Source organism: Varanus komodoensis, unplaced genomic scaffold (genome assembly GCF_004798865.1).
Source record: "Varanus komodoensis strain SLA01 unplaced genomic scaffold, ASM479886v1 scaffold4, whole genome shotgun sequence".
Taxonomy (NCBI): Eukaryota; Metazoa; Chordata; class Lepidosauria; order Squamata; family Varanidae; genus Varanus; species Varanus komodoensis.
In genome coordinates this window covers 6,913,594-6,938,059 of record NW_025335941.1, presented here as the reverse complement: position 1 = coordinate 6,938,059, position 24,466 = coordinate 6,913,594, and the positions used below count along the sequence as shown (strand labels likewise).

General features: G+C 42.2%; 1 protein-coding gene across 1 annotated transcript in view; it reads right to left on the bottom strand.

The window, feature by feature from the left end:
* LANCL3 (LanC like 3) overlaps nt 1-21,989 on the bottom strand; it is a 38,310-nt gene extending 16,321 nt beyond the window's left edge. Inside the window, exon 1 of the mRNA XM_044441895.1 lies at nt 21,236-21,989. Within this exon, the coding sequence (XP_044297830.1) occupies nt 21,236-21,799 (564 nt within the window). The 5' untranslated portion in view covers nt 21,800-21,989. The remainder of the gene's footprint in view (nt 1-21,235) is intronic.
* Nucleotides 21,990-24,466: the final 2,477 nt, after the last annotated feature.

Here is a 24,466-nt window from a genome sequence, read left to right as displayed (position 1 = left end):
TCAAAATCAACATAACCCTTTGACAGTGCAGTCCCACTGAGTTCCAGGAGACATACTCCCAAGTAACTGGTGATCATATAGCAGCCTAAAGCAGGGGTGGGCAATTAATTTCCCTATGGGGCCACATGAGAAACTTTGACAGTTGTTAAGGGCCGGACCAATACACTTACAGCTCTGCTCAATATGTATCTCTATAAAAACAGTAAATGAAACATTACAATGATACAATGAAAATGTGGAGCACAGAACAACACTATTTAATGAATATTCACAAAAACATTAACATTAACATTACATGAAAAGCAATAAATTCAATTCAATTTAGCAGATCCTTCAAAATAAAAGCAGTGCAGTTGTATTGCTTGCATCTATATTACGACGATATATATTTGCATTGACTTTTAATTTGCCAGTGACCTCATGCGGGCCAGTCAAGGTCAGCCATCGGGCCGGATGTGGCCCGTGGGCCGTACAATTCCCAGGTCTGGCCTAAAGGCTTGATCCTGTGCAAGCGCCATGACTGTTTTATGGCACAGATTAGGGTTTTATGGCACAGATTAGGCACTCGTATTGATACTGGGGGTTGGGGGGGGTCATGTCATTTTGAAGTGTCAGTGACTGAAGCTGGTGGAAGCTTAATCTCCAGTTCAAGGGATTTTAACCATCTTCATGATCTGCTCAGCAAAGTGCCAGATATCCTGAGAGTATGATAAGGGGTTTTGATGCCCAGTTGTGGCATCAGGAGAAGATAACGGAAGTGGAGTTGAGCCCAAACAGGAAGAGCTAGAGCAATAACCCTCTTGTGCTGATGAAGACTCATTAATCAGTGTCTGAATGTCTCAAGATTGAGCAACTCATAGATGTTGAGTAAGGGGGTTGTTTCAAGAGATGTCTGGGGAGACATGTAAATTTGTAGTAGTGGGGCCAGGAGGTAATGGAGTATCAGGAGGGACAAAGACCATGTGTGACAGGGCACATCTGGGGGCCTCCAGGTACAGGTGCTGCTGTTGGTACCAATAGTAGGTGGGCTCAATGTTACAGTAGTCATAGTAGCTCCTGGGTTGTGCACAATCTTCATAATGATATGAAGGGGCGATGATAGTGGGGATAGTAGCCACAGCTATCCCTAAGCAGGTTCAAATGGTGGTTTGAGAAGAATCCTGAGGATTTGGATGGAGGATATATGTTTGTGCCACTAAAGATATAAAACTACAAACAAGATCGTGCTTGCAAGCAGGGAATACAGAAAATTCTACCACAGATGCAAGAATTATGTGTTTCAAATGTACAGTTAAATAATGGCACAAAAATGGAAACTCTGAAGGAGTTATCAGCTCATTTGATAGATGTGGGTTTTATATCATTACACATAGCACAAATACATATTGAGTAAAGAATCCTCTTTGAATATTTAACATTCTTAAGTAGATGTCTAATGACATGTGATTCAGTTCATTAACCATTTCCTATATATTTCTTTATAGGATCTATATACAGCATTTAATTTTTTTCTGCCTCTGTAGATTTAGCTGAGAAAATACTTCCATAAAATAGCTTTACATCCCATGTATGTAGAATTTAGAATGAAAACATCATAAAGAATCTAGAAAAATGGGTCACTGGTTGGAGTGAGAGCAGGACCAACCAAAAGCAGACACAGTTGAGAACTTGCTGAGGGCCACATCCCCCTGGTATGACTCCTGCATTTGCTCCTTTTCTTCTCCACTGCAACCTGCTTGTCCACCTGCCTCCCACTCTGACCCAGACAATAGCGGTGGTCAGGATAAGCAGTACATGACACTGCCCACTTGCTCACTGCCTACTTATCAAAGAGGCAACCAGTGCCATGGATAATAAAGAAAGAAGATGGACAACAGCAATTAGTACTGGAGTTAGTGTGAAACTTGGGGAAGGCCCCAGAAGGGTGTCTTGTCCAGAAGCCTTCAAAAACCGATACTGACTGAAAGACTTCTTTGGATTTGCATTTCCACTGAAACAAGGACCCACCCTGATTCCCCTCATCTTTTGCTGCAGCTGCCTTCCACATGCAATTTTATTTATTTAAAATATTTCTATGCTGCCCCCATCACAACAAAGCCTTGGGGCGGCTCACAAAAAATACAAAAAAAAAAAAAAAAATTCCAGTAGGAACCCTTCAGGAGCCATTTATTTGGTACTCAAGAAGGTGAGAGGCAGTAGGAAAGTCCTATCAGATGAGTGCAGTTTTACTCCCAGTCCACTGGATTCAGTCTATTAAAAAATAAACCCCCCTTACAATACCACAGAACCAAGTTCCATAAAATACTCAATATATTATGTGGACGTACAGCTGGAAGCATCCTTCACAGCCAAAATAATCTTCCATGTACTTCTTGGAAGATTATAATCTCAGTGATAGCCAAAAGTATTTTAATTACTGAATTATTATAACAACATATTTCATGTCTGATTGTACCCCTCAATAGTTAGATTCACATAGAGCTTTTGATTAGTGTACTGCAATGTTATAATAATAATAATAATAATAATAATAATAATAATAATAATAATAAAATAATCTTCATAGGGAATATTGATCTATGATACATGACAACTGAGTTACTGTTTTCCTTCTCTTAGTCACACTCTAGTGTGACCAAGAAATATGACCCAGGATACTAGTCCAAATATGAATGGTCTTTATTCTCAGAGGGTCCCATTTGGGTTCAAATTTGGTTACCATTAGGGAGACAAAACCTCTTCTTTTTCACCCAAGATATTGGAGACATCCACTGAATGATGTCTTGGCTTGTTGCTGCTGCTGCTGCTGCTACTACTTCTTTAAAATGTCTTTTAAATATGTGCAAAGCATGATGATGCTGGATGAAGAATTAACAGTATTAGAATTATATATATTTAGCTTATTTGTGATGCTCTAGGACATCAACAGCAAACATTTATTTTATATCACTTAACTGGTCAGAAGGAAGAACTGAAGGAGCTTCTGTAGCAACAGCACAATGTGCAAAAATATTATATGATGAAGAAGCTGGTTTGTATTCAACAGGCTACTTATCCAGCATGTAAAAGAACCAGAACAAGTCCAATAGGATTCTAGCAATATACTGCATTGCAGCACATCAGAGACTGAATCTTAAAAACCATCAAGTCATATCATTCCAAGTGTCACTTAGCATATTTGCATGCAACCTCGTCTTTCAATCAGCATTACGGTGATCTAGAGTGATCTTAGTTGATACCAAGATTGATATGTTCCAACGATAGTTCAACTTAGTCTGGGTTCAACACTCTGAAACCTGGACATAGACTTTAAATGCATGCTATACTTTATGAAGACCCTGGAATTGTAGGGATGGATGGGCATTCTAGAGAATTCCTGAAAGTGGATCAACTAGGAGAAAATGTGTCTCGTTGATCTTCCTCCAGTACCATACACTTGACTTGCAGAAAATAGATGTGGCATATGCTGATAATGAGAATGTGTTAAGTAGAGGAATTTCAATCTCTGAATGGCATAATGATGGATATCTGTCTCCTGAGAAATATAAGAAGTTGATTGGAACTCCTTCATGTAAGCTTGACATTGTTGGGAGGGATGGGAAGGGCATGGTAAAACATAGAAAGTTGGTGAAATGAAGTCTGGGAAGTAACTGTGACAATCGAAGATAAAGTCAGGGAACATACACACATACAACATCCATGCACACCAGGTTTGTCAGCAAAAATTTATGTTACCTTGCACCCTTTGTGGAAATCTATCACATACAAATGTAATTATGAACTTTACTTATCTATATTCCTGTATGGCAATAATTTCTAATACTGATTAATATATATCTATAGATATCTAAATCCCCATCCAGATTGAATTACAATTATAATAATGGAAAATCAAGATTCTGTGCTGTGCAGACTGCCTTAATGGAGAGAAGAGGCTTACCCTGAACCCATCAACAGGAACAGAGATGGGGCAAGGAAACCTGTGTGCTCACTCTTGTCCTCCCTCCTATGTTGTGGTAAGCAACATTTAGGATGCCTGGATGGGTTTCATGTTTTTAGGATTGATAAACTGTTTGAATAAATGAGTAGGTATAAGGATCAGCCTATATACCAACTTGGATATCTTATATACTGTTTTTCAGGCATGCAGTTTCCCAAAGTGGTGATCAAAATGTTGAGAGAGGAATGGTACCATATGAAATAATATATGGATATACAATATAACAGGTACAATGCAATATGCATTCAATATAAACAATATAACAGAAAAGGGCTGTGGCAAATGAAACACCCTGAAAATCCTGGGTCGATAAAATAAATAAGTCTTCATCAGGTACTGAAAAGGTAATACAGACACTGCCAGGAGAATGAGGGTCAAACTAAATGTTATTTTAAAGAAGTAACCAGCAGCCATGTATTTTTCCTTACTAAGAGGCCAGCAAAGAGTGTCCCACAGCAGGTATGGGGGCTAGGGGCTTTATAGCTTCCTGTGCTCCCATGCTAGGATTGTGATCCAGACTGGATTCCCCACACTTACTTTTAAGTAAGAGGGGAAAGCCAGAGCTGCAAATTTACAAGTTAAAAGTAGGCACCACAACAGCAAAGGCCCTACATTAATTCACACACACAACCAGATCCTTGCTAGAGATGGTCCAGGAACCCACAGAAAGGTCTTGGAAGAACACAGGAAATTTCCTTCTGTGGAATGGAACCACTGGTCCATTTATCCTAGCAATGTTGGCATTGACTGCTAGTGCCTTTGCTGTGCTGCCATGGTCCCTTCTTTAATATGTAGATAGGTGTGGAAAGAGGTGGTCCTTGATGCATTCTAGCTCTAAGCTGTTTAGGACTATGACAGTCAAAACCAATGCCTTGAACTGATCCCAGATATGGTAAAGAAATCAGGGGATATGTTAACATCTAAAGGCATATTTCACTAGTGGAGAAAACTGCTAACCAAACTGTATATCCAGAAAGGCTATGTTTAAGCACAGCAAGTCATTTAAAATGTTCACCCAAAAAGTTATAAAAAAATTGAGTTGGTCATTTTCACCCACTGTCAGCACTGTTAAAATTCCACTGGTGCTAACAAGCAAGCACAACAGGAAGAGGATGGTGCATTGGCAAAGGGCCATTTTTATTTTGCCTGCTGGTTTACAATTTGTGCTGCATAAACAGCCTGACAAATAAAAAACATCAGCTCAGACTACAGAAGAATGCTGATCGGGAAAAGAAAGGAAGATCAAATGAAGGTGATTAAGTTTACTAAAACAGTATTTTTTTCCCTATGCCGTTACTCCTTAGTGAGCTGTAAACACTTTGACCTACTAGCCTCTATGTCAGATCAGTGCTCATCTCTTGTGCTCTCTTCCCACCCCCCACCCTTCACACACACATGCACACATGCACAAATAAAGGACATCAAAAGAAACTGCTGTGATGTAAAGAGACAATTGTCATTGCCTGAAACTAAGCCCAGGACTCCAAGTACAACTCAAGTCACATTTTGAATTCAGACATCAACTATAGCCTGATATTGCCCATGTTCCAAGGACAGGGGGAGGGAGAGAAAATGCTGAAAGGAGGCTGGAATCAGAGTGCAAGGAAGCAACACATTTCTCCCATTTCAAATGCAGAAGAATGGAGGAGGACGGTAAACTCTCCTTATGAAACATTTAGCATTTGAGTCTTTGATACAGGCAAGGTTAAAGCCATGTTAGTCTTCCTCCATCTCCTTCTCAGCTGTCACTGGATATAAAATGAGAATTCCTGGGGAGAGAAAGGCTGCTTTGTCACAAAGTATGATTCAGGTCACTATTTTTAAAAATCCCAGTATTAAAAAAAAAAAAAAAGGTTTTCTCACAGAGATAAGACCATCCAGAGACACACTAGAAGCCAAAACATGAAGTCCTTTTGAGAAAGCACTGTTATTTGATATTAGTTGTTTATTACATTATTAAAAGTTTGTAATAATAAATAATAAAATAACTACAGGAGGCTGAGGCTTTCTTACAATGTGTTTTTAACACCCTTCAAAGGCACTGCTAAGGCATAGTGGCAAGGTGCAAATCTTTTATGCTACACATCAAGCTATTCTCAGGTACAGAGAAAGCACATGGTAGCAAAAGATGCAAAATAAATGGTAGTTCAGGAAATCTTTGTATAAGGAAACTCCAGGAAGAAGTTCAAAGAGGAAAGTGATCTAACACAAATAGTTAGCTTCCTAAACACATGTCTACTAGTAAGCACAGAGCATGCAGTGGTGGGGTGGCACTTGCAGGAGAGGATCAATGGAAAGGGAATGGCAAACTCAGTGATGCTCCAGGAACAGGTGGGACACCAGCACCAGACATAAAACCTTCCATTTGTTGTCTGGATATTTCCAGACATAAAGTCTTTCATTGATGCAACACCGCTTCTGACCAGTTCCAGCTGTGCAAACTCTCCTGCTGTATTAGCAACCTTGTTCTGAAACCAGTTCATAACCCTGCTGGACATTTCCTTCTGCTTTACCATAGATAGAGAAACCAAACTTTGCAACCACCATACTGGGTGAAACATAATATCCAGACACACTGAAGTTCCTCATGGATTATTTAATCCATGGTGAGCCATGGAGCCCACCGATCTGATGCTACAAATCCAATTCCTGCTTGAGGGTTGTTGTGTTGTGTAAACCTAGTGAGAGTGGGTCAGACAAGGGTTAAAGAGCTCTTGCCAAATCCTCAAACAGACCATGTGTTCACGGGGTTCATACGGCATGGCAACTTCCAAAATCAGGGTCCCTATTCAAATTGGTGGTTACATGCCTCTCAGCCTCACCATAGGTTAAATAATGGATAGTGGACCATCGCACTGTGTGACCAGCCTCCAATAACTTTGTGACCACAACAAGTCTGGTGTGGTGTTTCTCAGTCATCGGTCCCCCTGCCCTATGCCGCCTTCTAAAGGCGATGCCCTGGTCACGTGATTACAGTGGACTGATTACATGGGTTGTTTGAAGGCTGTTTCCCTCTCGCTCCTGGGTTCATTTCACTCAGGCTGCAGCCAGGTGGGTGCGTAGGCTATAGTGCACAGGACACACCGTGACTTAAATAAGCCACCATTGTTTAATGGATGGTAATCATGCATACTGTCTAGTGTAACGGAATGGGGGAGAGGACAGTTGATCAAACATAGTTTTTTCTTCCAGTTTTTTTGCATTTCAACCATTGCTCTCTGTTCCATTCTACAGGATTTCGACACTGTGGCTGTTCACATGCAACACTGAGCCACTGCACATTTTCCTCCAGCACTTTGTGGAGTGTGGCAGATGCCAATCTATATATGCAGGCAGTGGTAGTGCACTTCTAGATTGCCATGACATGCCACTGTGGGTTATCTGAGGGTGTAAACATAGTTTGTCTACCCCTTCAAAATAATCCATAGCTTATTTTAGGGTTATAGGAGGGTTCTTTACCCACTCAAACAACACATCTTGTGGGTTTGAGCAGCTCAGCATATCATATCGAGCCCAGGCACCTCCAAGCACTCAACACGTGACAGTCCCCATGGCTAAATTAAGACACAGTGGGCTGTCATGTTGTGTGAATGAAGTCAATGTGACCTTCAACACTGCAAAACTATTATGCTGCTTGCCACATAGTTCTGCAAGATGTCAGGCTGCGTGAGTAATTATCACATTACAAATCATCTTTGGCACCCTGTTCCTAAATATGTTATGTGAAAGCAAGTTCCACTGAAACCAACAGAATTTGTTTCTAATTACTGTATTCGGACTGAAGAATTACATTTACTATTTTAAAAAGCAACTGGAGATGGTGTGCACTGTTTTCTGTACAATTCACACACCTCTGGTAAAAATCCTCAAGTGAAACCTCCAGCTTGTCCCCTATTCATGTCAGTTAATAATCTTACAATTGGTAATGAAAACATGACAAAAGCTAAGACTTCAGACATCCTTCCAAGAGATAAGAAATTTACCAAAAGAACTTTGAACAAGTACTACCCCATTAAATGCCCAAAGGTCAGTAGCATAACATACCTGTTGGTCTGCAAAAGGTGGACTATCAAGTCAACAGGATGTGCAATCAGAGATGTGGAATGAAACAGCACTGGAAAGCAACAAGCCAATTCTGTGGTAAACTCCCAATTTCACCCTGCAGAAGGTGGTACACAAGTAGCTTAAAGGAAGAAAAAGGCAAACCCCAATGACAAATTGTCTGGCTGCCTAGCTTTCTTCTTCAGCACACATGCTATTATCTGTACCTGGAAGGGGACACTTACAAGAGAGTCTATTCAGTTTCAATTTGCAGGTCTGTTGCCCCGTTAGCCTAACATGCTGGAAGAGTGTGGAAAAACAGAATGTGAAAATAGACTGTAAATGGAAAGGAGGAACACTGAGGGGACACCAAATTGGTCTGGACAAACAAAGCTGAAAGAGAATGACAATTAGGAGGGAAAATGTGGCAGTATGTGGAAAGAAGAATGAGCATTGTAAGCAAGCGTAAGAAGGACAGGATAGGAATAAAAAAGAACCAGAAAGAGTGCTGCCCCAGATTGCGTAGAAAGGTAGAAGAACATAATCCTGTGCTTTCAGCAGAACAGCAGCTGGAAAATTAAATGAAAACGTGTTTCAGAAAGCTAAGTTAAGCAAAAAGAAACTTGCTTAGCTTGGCAACAGTTGGACTTGGCATCTCAGAAGAGCCTCCCATCCAGTATTTGCATGCCTTATTTAGTCTTTCCTTTTATTATTTAATAGATTTATTTACCATTTAACATATTTAAAAATATCTCTAAGCTTCCACACAGTCACCAAGATTCCCACAAATATACAGCTGAAAGATCCTCATTCCACTGAAACCTACCATGTGGACTGAACTAGTTTAGTCCAAATAAGTAGAGATACAAGTCATTTTGTTACAAAACATCCACTGATTTCCACTGGGGAAGTAAGCAAATTTTTCTCACTGAAACCACCAGGAACTAAATTAATTAAATTTAGGTTAAATAGGTCCCAATTTAAGATGCTACAAATGATTAAAAGATAGTCACTTCTAGCTACTTTAAACATGGATACTTTAAAAATGGTTATATGTATAAATCTATGTCTCTAGATTAGGGGTGGGGAATGACCAAACTTCCAATTGTTATTTGACTGTAAATCCCTTTAGCCTTAGCCAGAATAGCCAATAGTGAGGAATGCTGGAAGCTGTAGTCCAACATTTGGAGAGTCATACATTCCTTGTCTGTGATCTATATACTGCAGTAACCTAATATCATAAAGTTGGTGAATATTAACATTTATCAGTAATGACTAATTTTCATAAGATTTTAGGATACAAGGAGAAAACATTGGGATGGGTGAAAGGAATGCAGTTGTGCTCCTGCAGTTATTCTACAAAAGTGCAAAGAACCAATTAGGCAAGCCTGAACCCATATGCAAAGCAGGAAAACTGAGTTGATTTTCCAGCCATTAAAATATTTGCCTACTTGTAATCAAAATATATTTGCGGGAGCCTGAGATGTTGAAAGCCCTGACACACACTCTCCCAAAGTATAGTTCCATAAAGTGGAGGCTGAACTTTTAGAGTGTGTACAAGTGTGCCTGTGTCTCCACTTTTCTTGTCTGCAATGTGAGCAACACAGCAAGAGCTCCGCCATCGTTCACTGAGATAGGTTGCTGTAACAATGTTAACAGCAGAATCAGTACTTCAGTAAAATATGAATTCCCCACTACTGCCAAACAAACAGGATCAAGGCTGAATAGGCATGATTAATGCCGTCTTGCTGAAAGGGTTTTGATGTAAGTTAATCAGGCCTGAATGAAAAATCAACACGCAGGGAACTAAAACAGGAGAAATTATTGCAAGGCAAATCTGAAATGCTGCTTATGTGAAAAGTTTATGTGAAATTGCTGCTATTGTAACCTGGTAGAATGAAACAGAGCTCAACTGGTCCTATGAGCCTTATAGGGCACAGTGCAAACATTTATGTAGAAATAATGATTTATTGTTTCTTTAGAACACTTCTCTTTATCTCCAGGGTGATGGATCACCCTTTTATTAGTAGGAAGACCAGTTTCACAGTCCCACTGGATGCAGAACTTGAAACCAGTGGACAACATGTTGTGCACTGACCAAACAGGAAACTGAAATATTTGGAACTGATTCAGTCCCCTCATACTTTTTCTTGGCAAAAATTATTCTGAATAGATTTTATTCTGCATCCATAGATGTGTGTTCCCTGCCACCAGCAGTCTTGCAGTTGAAAAGCACACTGGATAATTCTCCTTAAGTATGCATGCTATAATTTGTGGCATGATAATGCAAATCTACAGTGCTTGGAAAAAAAATAAAAAGTTTGAGAGAAGAAATCAAACAGCCAAATGCCTCCCTTAGCTAGGAGGTATATTTAAATTTCAGCCTTGAGTAAATTATTTGTATTGTTGTTGGTCATCCAACAACACTGTTGACATTTAGTTAATCTTATTCACAATGCATTATATCTTGCAAAATATAATCACACATTCCTATTCTGAATTCATACATTGATGCTAATTTGTTGAAATAAGAAAATACTCTTCCAGCCTTATGCAAAGAAATATTTTAAGCTAAGAAATACCAAGTATTTTGGGCCTGTCCAGACAAAACAACTGCAAAGCAGATGCTGCTTTACAACCCCTTAAAGTCTGTCCTTATGTCTATTCTGCCAACACTATGATTGGACCAAATACTATCAATATACTATTGATACACATTTAACTTTATATCAATGCAATACATGCCTTCTCTTGTCAACAGAATCCTCCTACTACTGTTTGCATAAGCCAGACAGGTCGGCCTCTAAACAAGACAGTGAGCTGACACAAATAGGGCATTAAAAATGGCAACATTCAGCAACTGGTGAGAAAGTATTGCAGTGAGCCGCTGACCATAAAATCTCCAAGCTTCAAGCAAAAGATTTCAAGAAAGGCTCAGGAATAAAGCTGCTCAGTTAGAATTCAGTAATAAATTTGATCCTGCAGAACTAGATTAAGAAGTAGCTTCTCCTCGTCCTTCTTTCTTTCTGTCTTTTGGCCACAGCTATGAGCTCCCTGCTAGCCTGAACCATGACCCCCACACAGATTAGAGCTTGTATTCATATGTGCTGTACCTCCAGGATGGGGAAGAAGCAATAGTTTTAGATAGAAAAGGGGAGACACAGCTATAAAATAATCTATAGTTCTCTCATAGTGCATGAATTTAACCACCCAGCCACAGGGACAGAAAAGCAGCTTATGATGGGCCCTTTTTATCTCTTAGGATCCTAATCTCTGACATCCACAAACCCTTGTCATGCATCAGACGATCCTGCCCATGCTGAAAAGGCTGTATGAAGATCAGTGGAACAGTGCAGAAATCTGAGATATAAGCCCCCAAGTTCAATCCCTGGCTGCAGACATATGGGAGAAAGAGCTGGGAAATAATGCGTATGTCTATTAGAGGCAATGAACCACTGTTGTGTAAGGGCCATCAGTATTCTCATTCAAGGTGCTTCTTCCTAAATTGGGCTTCCTGGGTGCCTTTCATCTCATATAGACCCCTTTGCCCCACCCAGACATGCCTTCTCTGTATTTCTTTTGCTGATTGCTTACCAGACCTTTTAAATCATTTCCTGCATCATATAGCTGGGTGGCTTGATTTATCACACTACTGGGGAGCAAGAGGATAGTGAGCTGTGCTGAAGCCCACCCACTTATTCTACTCCTGCATCAGCAGCTAGAGATGTTGTGGGGATGTATGGATTCTCAGCTGTGCCAGTGCTGGCTCCCCCTTCTGCTGAACTTTCCACGGGCATGTCCCATCCTGAAGAGAGCAGAGGCCAAGGGCTGCTCCTTCTTCATCTGCTAATCCTCTCTAAAATAGAGATCTAGCTTTTATTCAACAGTAGCAGTAGTAGTGTGAGTTCTGAAGCAACATGGAAGTCTAAGGGGGGGTTGCCTTTGGTCCTGGAAAGGCACCTGTGTCTAAAAAAGTTGCATGACAAAGGAACGGTGGGTGTTTCTGTCTGCTCCACCACATCTCCCCTTTGCTGTTGCTGCACTGAGTATGCTACAGTCTATCATATACTCTGAAAAGGCATAGGAAACCAACTAGAACAGAGGGCCAGCTCTCTCCCCTCTACTGTAAGTCATTGCTGTTTTTGCAGGCCTCACTTGTGATCTGCATGACACTGGGGGTAGGAAAGGCTCCTGCCTCTGCACTGTTGAATGTCTGTGAGGAGACAAAATAAACAAAGAGGCATTGTTATTAATAGCTGCTGTCATAGGTAATCCCAGTGACTAGAGGTCCATTAGGAGTTGGGGAACAGTCAAGAAAGAGGAGTGCCAGCTAGTGCTCTTGTGTTCTGCACATCTCAGCAGAATTCCACACACTCACTGGTATCCTGCTGACAACCACCCTAGAAGATTCACTGGGAGAATGAAGGTGTATGTGCCCCCCTTTGTCTTCAGCACTGCATAGTGGGAACTCACCTCCATTTGGGAATTTGGGGCCAAGAGGGGGTATTGTTCCTACCTGTTGTATAATGGAGAGTTGTTAAACCCTTACCCCTAACTGCAGTGGAGAAAGGCAGAAGTGATACATTGCCATGGGTGTATTGAAAGACTTGAAGAAGGATCAGTGGAGAATGTGCAGGAACCTTCCTTTGAAGCATTTGCCTCTAGAGAGCCTTCTTGCTTGTTTATATGGAAATGTGGTGGTTTATCCTCTTATTTCCAATCGTAGTGGTACAGTTTGGATCCTGGTGGGTGTTTGTGTCTGAGAGCTGCTAATAATCTGACTTTCCAATATATGCTGCCAGCCTACTGCTTGTGTAAGTGTTCCCTTTCACAAGAAGTCTCACTTGTGTGCACAGGACAATGTAGCACACTGGTTCCTCATGTTGCAGAAATGTGCATGATTAGGAATTCTGGGAGGTGTAGTTCGAAACTTCTGGAGAGTGCCAGGTCAGGAAGGCTATTTTACTGTATGATATAAAGTGCATCTTCATTTTTTTCTCCATCTAGAATCTAGATTGTGAGTCACTTAGGAAAGAACTTCCTTTTTGTGAGGGTTTGTAAATAACTTTTTATAAAAGGATCTTATAACTCTTACAAGGCACATAAAGAATGGCAGCAATACTGACAGGAAGATAGTGGAGTTCTAATAAAATTTATGCATTAATTTATATTTATTTCTGGCCTATTCCCAATGTTGGGTCTCTAGGTAGCTTTAATACTCAGCACATTTGATTATTACAAAAATTTCACAAATCATTTTTCAAACCCATGTGGTAGGAAAGAGAAAGTGGAGCTGAGAGACAGTGACTTGCATATAGCCAATTCTCAGACTTCATGGTGAATTATGAACCTGGTTCATAGCTCCCACTCCTAGCTGCCTCACTTCCCTTGCACACATTCATGCTGATGCATACTTTGCACTTATCCTTTTGAAATGCAGTGCCACTTCTGAAGAAACCTGCAGCAAAGACAGACCAATAACCTTCTGTTTGCCCTGAAATGCAAGCAATCGTTTGAGTGCTCAGATTAGAGTACTCAAAACCAACCCTTCAGGTGAAAGCTTCAGTTGTTTCAAAGAACACTTGAAAAGCATGATTTCTTCCACTGCCTGCTATCCTATCCCCAAGAACTCATCTTGTAGGTTAAAAGGGTAGCAAGTAGAAGAAACAATTCCTTTACAAGATGAGACGGATTCCTGGCTGTTTGTAAAGTGAAGACACCAGCAGCATGGTGAACTATAACCCCGAATGATCCCTGGTAGAAAAAGACTGCCAACATCACCATACCGGTAGCATCTTTGCTTAACAATTGGGGCAAACTGGTTCAAGAGTTCACTTCCATCAGCTGTTATATCCTCCCTGACTACTAAGATATGTTTGCTTATGGGGGAACAGGCAGCAGGCAGCAGGGGGCATGTGTGCAAAGGAAAGGAAAGACAAGAGAGCTCAGAATCAAGGTGGGCTTCACCTTCTCACAGGGAATTCAAACAGGGGTACTTACATGGTCAAGCACCAGTGCTCAGATTCTCGCAACATAAAGCATTCTGAGGGAAGGGTGGAACGGCTTCCTCTCTCAGAATGGAGGCTTTCCATATTTCCCTATGCAGCAAATTACTGAAGACCACCTAGGAAAGGAGAATGCATTGCAAAAGCTAGTCTCAATGAATGGTTTGGGGCTTCAGAGTAAATGTCTTATATTCCTGAATCAAAGACAAATGCTTTACTTTTGGTTGGTAAATTTGTGAGAACTACTGCAGTCAGTAGAGGTTAAAGTATTACCATTTCAAAGTTTCTTAATGATGTTCACAGCACAAAGTCCACAGACTACCAGTTTCAGAATGTTAAAGCACCTTTTACATCCCATTTCCTAACTCTTCATCTCAGCACCATACTGAAAGACTGACTATGCACCAACCCTAAAAGGTAAGCTCATCAATCTTGCTCTGCATCACAAGAGAACAGCTTGAAGGAACAGGAATACAGATTTCCATGCTGTTTCTTTTCTGCAGCTGGAGAGTACTTTAAATTCAGCACTCCTTCTGAGCCATATGTCTGCTACAGAGGCACCATTGTAAATGTCACATTGTCAAAGATATGCTGATGTAGTAGTGGTATCAGGACATTTTAAAGAACAGAGTAGAGAAGATTAAGTACTAGAGCCCATAAAATATCTTCTATTAAAGAATGTGAAATTGTTATGTCATTATAAAACCGTATTACCACCTAAAAAAGGCTTTTACAGTACTTCGGTACTTTTATAGAAGGATTGGGTGGTAGTATTTGTTGCATAAGTTAAAATCTTATGCCCCCTGAAATTGGCATGGCAAATATTTAAATATATTAAAGACTATTTGTTCCTATACAGGCCTGCGGGTCAGAAACTTGAATGCCTTTTGAAGGTTTGATCCACCTGAGGCTTTGTAAGGTCCTTTGCACCTCATAAAATACTGAAGATGAAGCTTAGCCCCTGCATCATAGTGCTGCAATGATGAAAGAAGCTGTACCTGGTGGAATGTTCTCTGTGCAACTCTTAAATATACAGGGACTCTCTGTGGGTCTGAATCTACAAACCCAAGTACTGCCTAATTCTCCTGTGTTTGCATAGACATGTGCTTCTGTTCACACAGGAACGTAAGAAGAGTCCCACCGGTCAATACCAAATTATTATTTTTCCCACTATGGCCAACCAGATGCCTCTAGGAAGCCTATCACCAGGGCACTGAGGAGAATAGCTATATCTCCTTGTTGCTCTATAACAACTTGTATTCTGAATCTAAACTGCCTGTGTAGAAGTTCTATATAACCATTCAAGCTAATAGCTAAGGATAGATTTATTGCCTATGGATTTGATTCCCTTTTAAAAGCATCTAGTAGTTGCCCATACTACTTCTGATGGAATGAAAGAATTCTGTCAGTGAATTAAATATTCTGTTCTGTCAGGTGTTAGGCTATTGCAGTAATGGTTTCTGGTCTTTCTTGCCTATTTTATGGAATGATTTATTGTTGCCTTTTAACTAGTTATTTCTAATCAGATTTGACAGTTACACTGCAAAAATGTAGTCTAGACATTTTTAAAACTGGTTTTGGTGACACTATCAATGTGAATGGAGCTTTGCTGAATACAGAAGCACCGGTTCCTGCCCCAGCAAACTGACCATCTAAAATATGAAGCAACAGAGGATGGAGAGGGAAGGGAAGTCAAATAGGAAATACTGTGTAATTGTTTATATGAATTTAGGTCAGCCTTCTACAATGTAGCACTCTCCAAATGTGTTAGGCTGCAACTCCCATCATCACAACCAGCAATAGTTCAACACATCTGAAGGAAAACATGCAACATCTGGAACCGACTAGCTTAGAAAAGGGGCAAGTAAGGGGAGACATGGCAGAGGTGCACAAAATTGCGCATAGTGCAGAGAAAGTGCTCAGGGAGAAAGTTTTCTCTCTTTCTCATAATACAGTACTAGAACCTAGGATTATCCCATGAATTCAGGATAGTACTTCTTCACACACTGAATTGCTCAACTATGAAATTCACTTCCATGAGATGAAGTGATGGCCACCAATAGGCATAGCTTTACAAGGGGGTTAGACAAATTCACGGAGAAGGCTATCGATGTCTACAGGAAAGCATCATAGCTACGGTTGGAAAGGGATATGTGAGTGAATAGATATAAGATGTGGGGACAAGGCCATGGAGGGCTCTGAAGGTAGGAGCAGGGAGTTTGTGCTGCCTCTGGGAGTGGTCCAGAAGCCAGTATAGGGATTTAATAATGGCCGTAGATAAGATGACAGATGACTGAATGGCACTGACAGCAGAATACGAACAGATGCAGTAGGATCAGAGGAGTACGGTTCGGTTCTCTGATGTATGACCACAGAAGAGAAGACTGCAGCAGCCAAGGAGAATGACCTTCACTATTTTCCAAGCGGGAGCTACTTTGGCTTTAGCCACTTCCACTAAGGTCACTTGGGGGCCCTTCTTGGAGCTGCTGGGAACTCTCCTCTTCCCCATGCATCAGTCAAGTGGCAATACTGTGTCCCAGGCAGCTGGGGGGTGGGCGCATTTGTGCTTCTCCTCCCCACCCACTCCATGCTATTTAAGCAAGGCCTCATCTCTCAGTCACTAAGCATCAGAAGAGAAAATTCTGAAAAGCTGATTTTGTCCTTGGATAGGGATGAATCTGTTTCCCATCTCTGAGAGGAGTCTGCTCTGGCGCTGCAAACTCTTCTACTGCAGGCCCACATTGCTTGCTTTCTCTCACTCATGCATTCACTTTCTCCATCTCCAGCACCTGTGCAGTATTACCAGTGTAGGTACAGACCCAATGTTACTCTCTGCCTCCTGGGCTCTCCTCCCACTCCTGCATCTAACGCCTTCACTTTTTTCTTTGCCTCTTCTCTTTGCCAGTAACCCAGATCACAGCAGCCAGCTCATCATTAAAGCTAACAAGGCAAAGCTAGACAGCTCCTGCTGGGTGAGAGCAGTTAAAAAGCAAAGGGGGAGATGAAAGAGAGGCGGCGAACCACACTTAGCTGACTTGGTGCTGCCACTGGCACTCAGACTTGTAAGGAAAAACACCGGTCTAGGTGAAAGATGGCGAGGGTATGGGCCAAAGTTTTTATCAAGCTAAAAGGACAAAGAAGAAGTATCCCATTTTTAAAGCAAGCAGGGGTGGGCAGCCTGCAGCCTTCAGATATTTTGGCCTGTTACTTCCAGCTTCCTTTAACATTAGTTATAAAAGCTAGGGCTGATGGGAGTTGTAGAACAAAACATATGGAAGGTCCCAATTTGTCGTAAAGGGAGAAATGTCATGACTTGGTGATTGGATTGAACATGGAAACAAAAGCAAAATGGAAGAATGAATAAACTATTTAGTATTTCCCACAAAAGCCCTCATAACACTCCTCTACAGCTGTTGCACATACTGCTTTGACAAGCCCTGATATCTGTACAAATGGTGGTACAGATATCACTATGACTTCCTCATTTATTTCATAATGCACCATTCAGAAACTCATTACTGAAGTGTTCTTTTGCTATCAAGATACAAAAAAGTGTCCACAGCTTCTTGTTAGCATCCTTCAGTTATCTTTGAGCGTATGGATGCAAAGTATAGAATGCAAGATTCCAAACTATGGAAAACTTTCCAAAACCATACATAAGCAAGGATTATGCACAGGAGAGCATGTCCCCAATCATTTTGCAATCAGTGGTGAAAAAGAACCCAGCCAAGAAATCCAAATCTGAAGGAATGCTTTCTACACACACATTAAGGGAAAATACTATGTACCCATCATTTCTGAAATGGCACAGTTCTTGGAGAACCAGTTAATCTGAGCCTGGTACTAAAATTTACTTTGCATATTGATATAAAATGTGATAGCATTTCATATATATTTCAGTAACCTATGCAGCAATCCTTTAAGATTGGTCAGTTCACTGTCCTAGTACTATAGGTGGAGAGGCTGAGAGGCAGGGCTCATGTCAGGCCATGAACTAAGCTCATGACTAAGGTGAGATCTGCACTAGAGGCTGTCTGGATTGGAACACACTCCCTAGCTTCTATGTTACACCTCTCCTTTAGCAACTCAAGGGCAAAATGTCTCTGTATATGTGATTCAATAATGTATGCTGCCAACAAAACATAATTAACTTCCTGCTGTTTAATAAGGTGGCTTGAAAATCTTCTATGGAAAATGTTGCAATTGTAGGACAAGAACAGAGTCACAGATGTTAAAATGCTATTTTTACCACTACAGAGCTCTTCTGCTGATTAAATCAGAGTCATTCTATGGGTGCAATTCCCTGGGGGAATAAAGGCCCATTGTGACATATGGGTTGTCTAATTTAGTTGAGTTCCCAAATTTGTCATGCACTCTCTTCTCAGAAGGAAGAATCAGGTCCCCTGCAGACCACATCAGTATACCTATGTAGAAGAAACTATCACTGGCATCCATTAAACTTATTTACAAAGTAATGCATGTATTTATCAGGGAGATAAGGTGGGGGGGGGGAAGTATCAAGAAGCAATTAACTGATCTGTTTTCCCTTTGTTGTAAAAACTGAACTTGTCAGTCATTTTTTGCTCAATTAATATGGTCAAGCATGCCAAAAAGATAACAAATAATAAGCTGCTCAGTTCCCAATAAGAGAGTGACTATGTTAATTGAGACTGGTACAGTAAAAGACAATTATTTTGTAAATGATTATTTATAAATAATGCTTTCACGTACATCAATATGAATTGGAAAATCACTATACTATTTATTTTGTTTCATAGCAACCTACCTATAGCTCTTCCTTTGTTTTGACATGGTTTGATGTAAATTTATATGGACTTAATTTGAATAAGGAGTCAAAATGTAGAGAAAGGTGTGATTTCACATGCACTTCAATCCTAATCACATCTATGTGGCTCTAAATCAAACAAATTTCCATGGACATCTCTGAGTTTCTTTCTCAACCTTACACGGCTGGGTCAATTTCATTTAGAAGTCTTCATATTAAAAGCTGAATATCTAGAGATGTTCTTATTTTGCTCATCCCCAAATCTGTATAAAATAAAGTCTAAGGATATGGAGCAAAATAGAGTAAGAATATTATGAATTATGATAGCTTTCATTGAAAAGACTTAATCTTAATGATTAGCATGCAACAGTAAAACCATGACTCCACAAAACTGTTACAAATTACACGTTATTCATCTCCTATTATTCTTCAGCCAAAACTATAACCTCACCCTGCATTGATCTAGACTTGAGTCTATAACAAAAAGTGCAAGTGTGCACTGAATACAAGCCTAGGATTCATTCTCCTCCTCTTTGAATACTTTGAGAAAGGCCTTTCTATCTTAGAAGCACTTCTTTAGAGGATGTTTTCATTGAAGTTCCTGTGTAAACCCCAAGCTCTAGATTTGTAGATAAGATGGCCATATCTAGGTTCCTACACATACTTACCAGACATAAGAAGTCTCTGTGAAATGAATTGAATCTATTTCCAAATAATAAAGTTTAGGGCTGAGATAAGACAATGCCTTAACAAATGTTTGTCTTGCCATTTTGATTACCAAAAAGGTGCTTTTCTCATCACACACAACTACCCACATTCAAAGACTGTCATTTAATTAACAGCAACATCCTTTATTTTAGAAAAGCACTGTTCGAATGCCAAAAGAAAAAAAAGTCATTTATTTAACTCATACCTAGAGGACTTCAGTACAAGAAGCCATTGCACACTGGCCAGAAAACTTCAGTTATTGGACAGTTTAAAAGTGAAGTATTGGGAAAGATCCTATACCTATGAAATGTTAGGCATTCCCAATATAAACTCCCTTCCTTGAAAATGGGCTTCCTCATATACTGCAATATACTGAAGCATGTCCAGCACAACTGAAGACCCCCTGATTTCTCCTGATTGCAGCCCTCTGTCCCTTACTCCATATGAAAGAATGGGCTTGATATATTAATTCACCTATATGGAACAAGGTTTTGAGTAGGAAAGCCCTTGAATGTGAAGATCACAGTTTGTTCCCTGTCCAGGGTGCTGTTGTCCTTGTGTAAAGAAACCAATTTACCCACCGTCTGTATTCAAGATACTGGGATATTCTCCAGGGGAAGCATGATGGTTTTAGCCCTAAGTACACCAAAATATCCACTCTTCAGTATCTCCAGTAAGAGAGAAAAGCTTTGTTCAGGCATTCATCCTTGTAGAAATGAGAAAAGGAGTAGGCAAGCAGAATGGCATTCACTTGTCCTGCCTAAACCTGTGAACTAAATCTGCAGAGTGTATAACTTAAACATATGTAGGGCCTATTCACATGCCTTTTATAGACATTCTAACAGTGCATTGGGATGGGGAAAATGTTGAAGAAGCATTTCAACCTGCAAGCATTTTTTGAACATCAGAAGTGATTGCATGTGCACAGGACTTGGTTCTGATGTTCAAACAGAATTCATGATGCACATATTCATTCTATACCGTTAGAGCACCTATAATGGACTACAGTTTGGATAAGCATGGAGATCAGGGATGGATCCTGCAGGAAATTCTAGTTTCCCCTCTTTCATATATGCAATTCTAAACATAAAGGCATGAGGTATAAGTGATTTGGGTGAATAGGAGATTAAATGTCATGCCTAGAATCTGGCAGGCAGGAGAAAAGAAGGCCACTGCAAGAGAAGTGGGTGAGTCTGTATGGAGACAGGCAGATCACCCGCTTGGTTTCCAGCCAAGCCCTTCCATGCTTCAACAGAAGTCAACCAAGAATCTTGAAACACTTTGAAGGCCAAGCTTTCATGAACTAGAAGAGCAATGGCCAGAAGGCAGATCTCCAGAAGTTCTGTACATCAACTCCCTGCAAGCCTGGCCACTGGCCATCCTAGCAGCCACTCAGGGTCTTGCAGGCCATAGCACTGGAGGTCTACCTTTTGCCCACCTCTGAACTAGAGTTCACTTCACCAGAACGCCTGAAATGGATTCCACCAAAGCTCGAGCTGTTCTTTAAAATCTTCCACACATCACAAGATAATGCTGGTGTGGCTGCACCACTCTACCGCTACCCCGCTGGAAGTTTGTGAGGAGAGAAAGGCTGTTAGAGAGGGTGGGGGAAAGGGGGGGAGGGGAGCACCAGGTCAAGGCAAAGGGTGGGGCGGGAAGGCGCGGGCCGTGGCAGGGAGTTCGAGGCGCGGCTACCTCCAAGCCCAGCTTCTGCTTCAGCACCAAGGCGGCGCACAGGTAGCCGGCGCGGCCCACGAAGAGCTCGTCGGAGCCGCACTCGAGGAAGGTGATGGGGACGCACAGCTCGCACAGCTCGCGGAACTTGCCCAGCAGCCTGGCCCAGTCCGCCCGCCCGAGCGCGTGGTAGACGAGCGTGGCGACCGCGTACACGCCCGCGCCGCCCAGCAGGAAGGCGGCGCGCGTGTCGGCGTCGCCCTCGCCCCAGTCCTCCTCGTAGCGCACGCAGGCGTCCACCAGCTGCTTGGCGGCGCGCAGGTACGAGTCCCGCGCCTGGGCGAAGTGCGGGCACTGCGCGACGTGGTACAGCATGTAGGCCACGCCGGCCACGCCGCCGTACAGCCCGCCCTGGCAGCAGCCCAGGCCGCTCGCCGCCTCGCCGCCGCCCAGCACGGGCACCTCCTTGACGATGCGGTCGATGGTGGCCGTCACCAAGGGCGTCACCGCCTCCTTGCACTGCCCGGCCAGCAGGCTGCCCTTGTAGTCGTCGAAGCGGTTGGCGAAGCAGCGCTTGCTCTCCATGCTCGGCGCGGCCCTGCGACGGACGAGCCTCCGCCGGCACCGCACGCTCGGCGAGAGATGCTCCGAGGGCGACAACGAGGAGGTGGAGCAGGAGGTGGAGCAGCGGCTGCTTGCTCTGCGGTTGGACACTGCCGGAGTGACTCGAGAGCGGAGCGGAGCGGGCCCCCTGGAGGAGGCGCGCCAGCAGCCGGCTCCTCTGCTGCCTGCTGACGGCGGAACGAGAAGCCCCCGGACAAGGCAAGGCACTGTTAGGTCATGCGGCTCTGCTCCGAAACCCCGAAGCTGCCTGGTTCAGCCCGCCAGAGCGCTTGGCGTTCTCCCCTGCTTCGGCCGTGGTTGAAATGTCTGCAAAAGACAGCAGTCCGCTCGCCGCTGCTGCGGATGCTTCTGCGGTGTGAAGCCGCCGCTCTCCCCTCAGTTATTTGGAGCAGCCGCAGCAGCTGTGAAGCTGGCGAGAATGCAACCTGTGCTGGGAACACGCCGCCTCCTTTTCCTCCTTTTCCCCCCTCATCCTCCTCCCAACTGTCCTTTTCTGCTCCTTGAAAACCGTGTGTCAAGGGCGCAGGGGAGAAAGTAATTCCTTAAAATCTGGAACGCAGCTCGTTTTAAAAGCTGGCTACTCAATTGTCCCTCGCCACGCCTCCAACTCTCTCCCATGAGTGTGCGGGGTTTGTTATAGCAGATGAATACAGATTTTTTACAAGGGCTTTATGACTATCAACCTGAATATCAGTGTGGGAGTGGAAGAAAGGGATTAATTTTTAGGAAGAGGACATACCTAACCAGTATTAGATGGCGAGGCATATATTTGAATGGCTCTCAAAATGTGTTGCTGTGGTTGTGAGTTTTAACAGAATGTTTTGAGAAGTTTTAAAATGCACTAATAAAAATTTTGCTGAAGGTTATAACAAACAAAGCTCTTCGGAATCCCACCAGTTGTGCTTCCTTGCATCTCCAGCGTTGTTACCCATACCTGTAACTCTTGGTGGCCTTCATCTGAGTGGTCCATTCATTTTTTGCTACCTGAAGTGTATTTCCTCTGCAGATAAGCCACAGAAGCCAACACCTTTGGTATGCATCCTGGCAATGACCTTGCTGCTGTTATAGAGAGCAGTAAAGCCTGCGAAGATTTTTATGGCTGTAACCACCCTTACCACCCAGTGTTTACAATGATGCATTCATTTTATATAACTTTTAGGAAATGTCAAAGACCAATTCTACTATTTATATTTTCTTTCTTGAATTACAGTTTTAAAAACACAATCAATATAGGTACAAATATAAAACATTTGTCCTTAAACCCACTGAAGGCCATTTTATTATAAATATTTAACAAGTATTATCTGACTCTTTGCTGAGCTAGCTGGCTTGTGCATTTTCCAGGGTTCACAGTGATGTGCAGATGTTATAGATATAGTTATAGATATGGTAAGTGCTCTGTGTTAAAACCCATGGTGTACCAAAGTTCTTTAAGAACTATTTACAGAAAGTCTTAAGTTTCACTGCAATAAAGGTAGAATGCATGACATTGCACTCAAGACCAGCAAAGGCTTAAAGGATGTCCTGTAAAAATGAGATGATAGTCCCAAGTTCAGACCCTGACATCTCCTTTTAAACCAATCAGGTAGCAGAGGAGGATGAGAATGGATATTTGCATACATCTTAAATATAATAAAATCTCTAAGAAGGTGGGAAGAGCTCTTCCTGTGACGCTGGACAGCCTCTGCCTGTCAGACTAGGCTAGAACTGGAGAACACATGGTCCCCAGATGTTGTTAGACTGCAATTCTCATCAGCTGTCGTGAGGTTGTAACTCACGTCTCCAATTAACTCACACAGCAGCCAGCAGTGAAACTAAAGACTTTTATTGCTATTCACTACAAGATTTACAATGTGACTGATAAGCTCTAATAACTAGCCCCTTTGCAGTCCAGTTGCTGCTCCTTCTCTGAGCTACCTCAGGAGACCACGTGGTATCAGACCTTTCTGTCTCGTCTTTCCGCTCATGGGTGGGACAGACCTCTGTCCTGTCATCATAATTGTAATTTTTGTCTTAAAGATCTCCTGACTTTAGCATTCATCAGACTTTCCGTTGAATCCTCCTGTTCTCCTGAACTCTGCTCAGCAGTTTCAGAGTCAGGAGCTGGGGGGCGACTTCTTCAGGCAGCTCAGAGCTGGAATCAGGGGAAGCTGCTCTTGCAGAAGCCTCCCCGTCAGTCTGCGGGGAGGTTGTTCTCTCAGAGGCTATGGGATCAGGCTGTAGAGAGGCTCCTTGCTCAGCAGTCTCAGACCCAGGCTGCAGAGGGGCCATCTGGGCACTGGGCCTTAAATATAAGTCCCCTTGTTCCAATGCCCGACTCTCACTTTTAGCTCCTGCCTCCTCCTCACGAGTAGATGTCTCTGTCGCGTCATCAGGCACGACACCAGCCCTAGCCAGCAAAGTCAATGGTGAAGGATGATGTGAGTTACGGTCCAATAACATAAATAAAATGGCACGTTCCCCAGCCGTGGAGTACATAATCAGAGCTAGATGGACAACCAGTCTGATTTGGCATGTGGCACCTTCCAGTGTTTCCTTGTATTGTTCACTCTGTCTAGTACAGCGCGTATATTTGTAGAGCTACAGGACTTGTATAGCTATTGCTATGGGCACCTTGGACATCGAAAT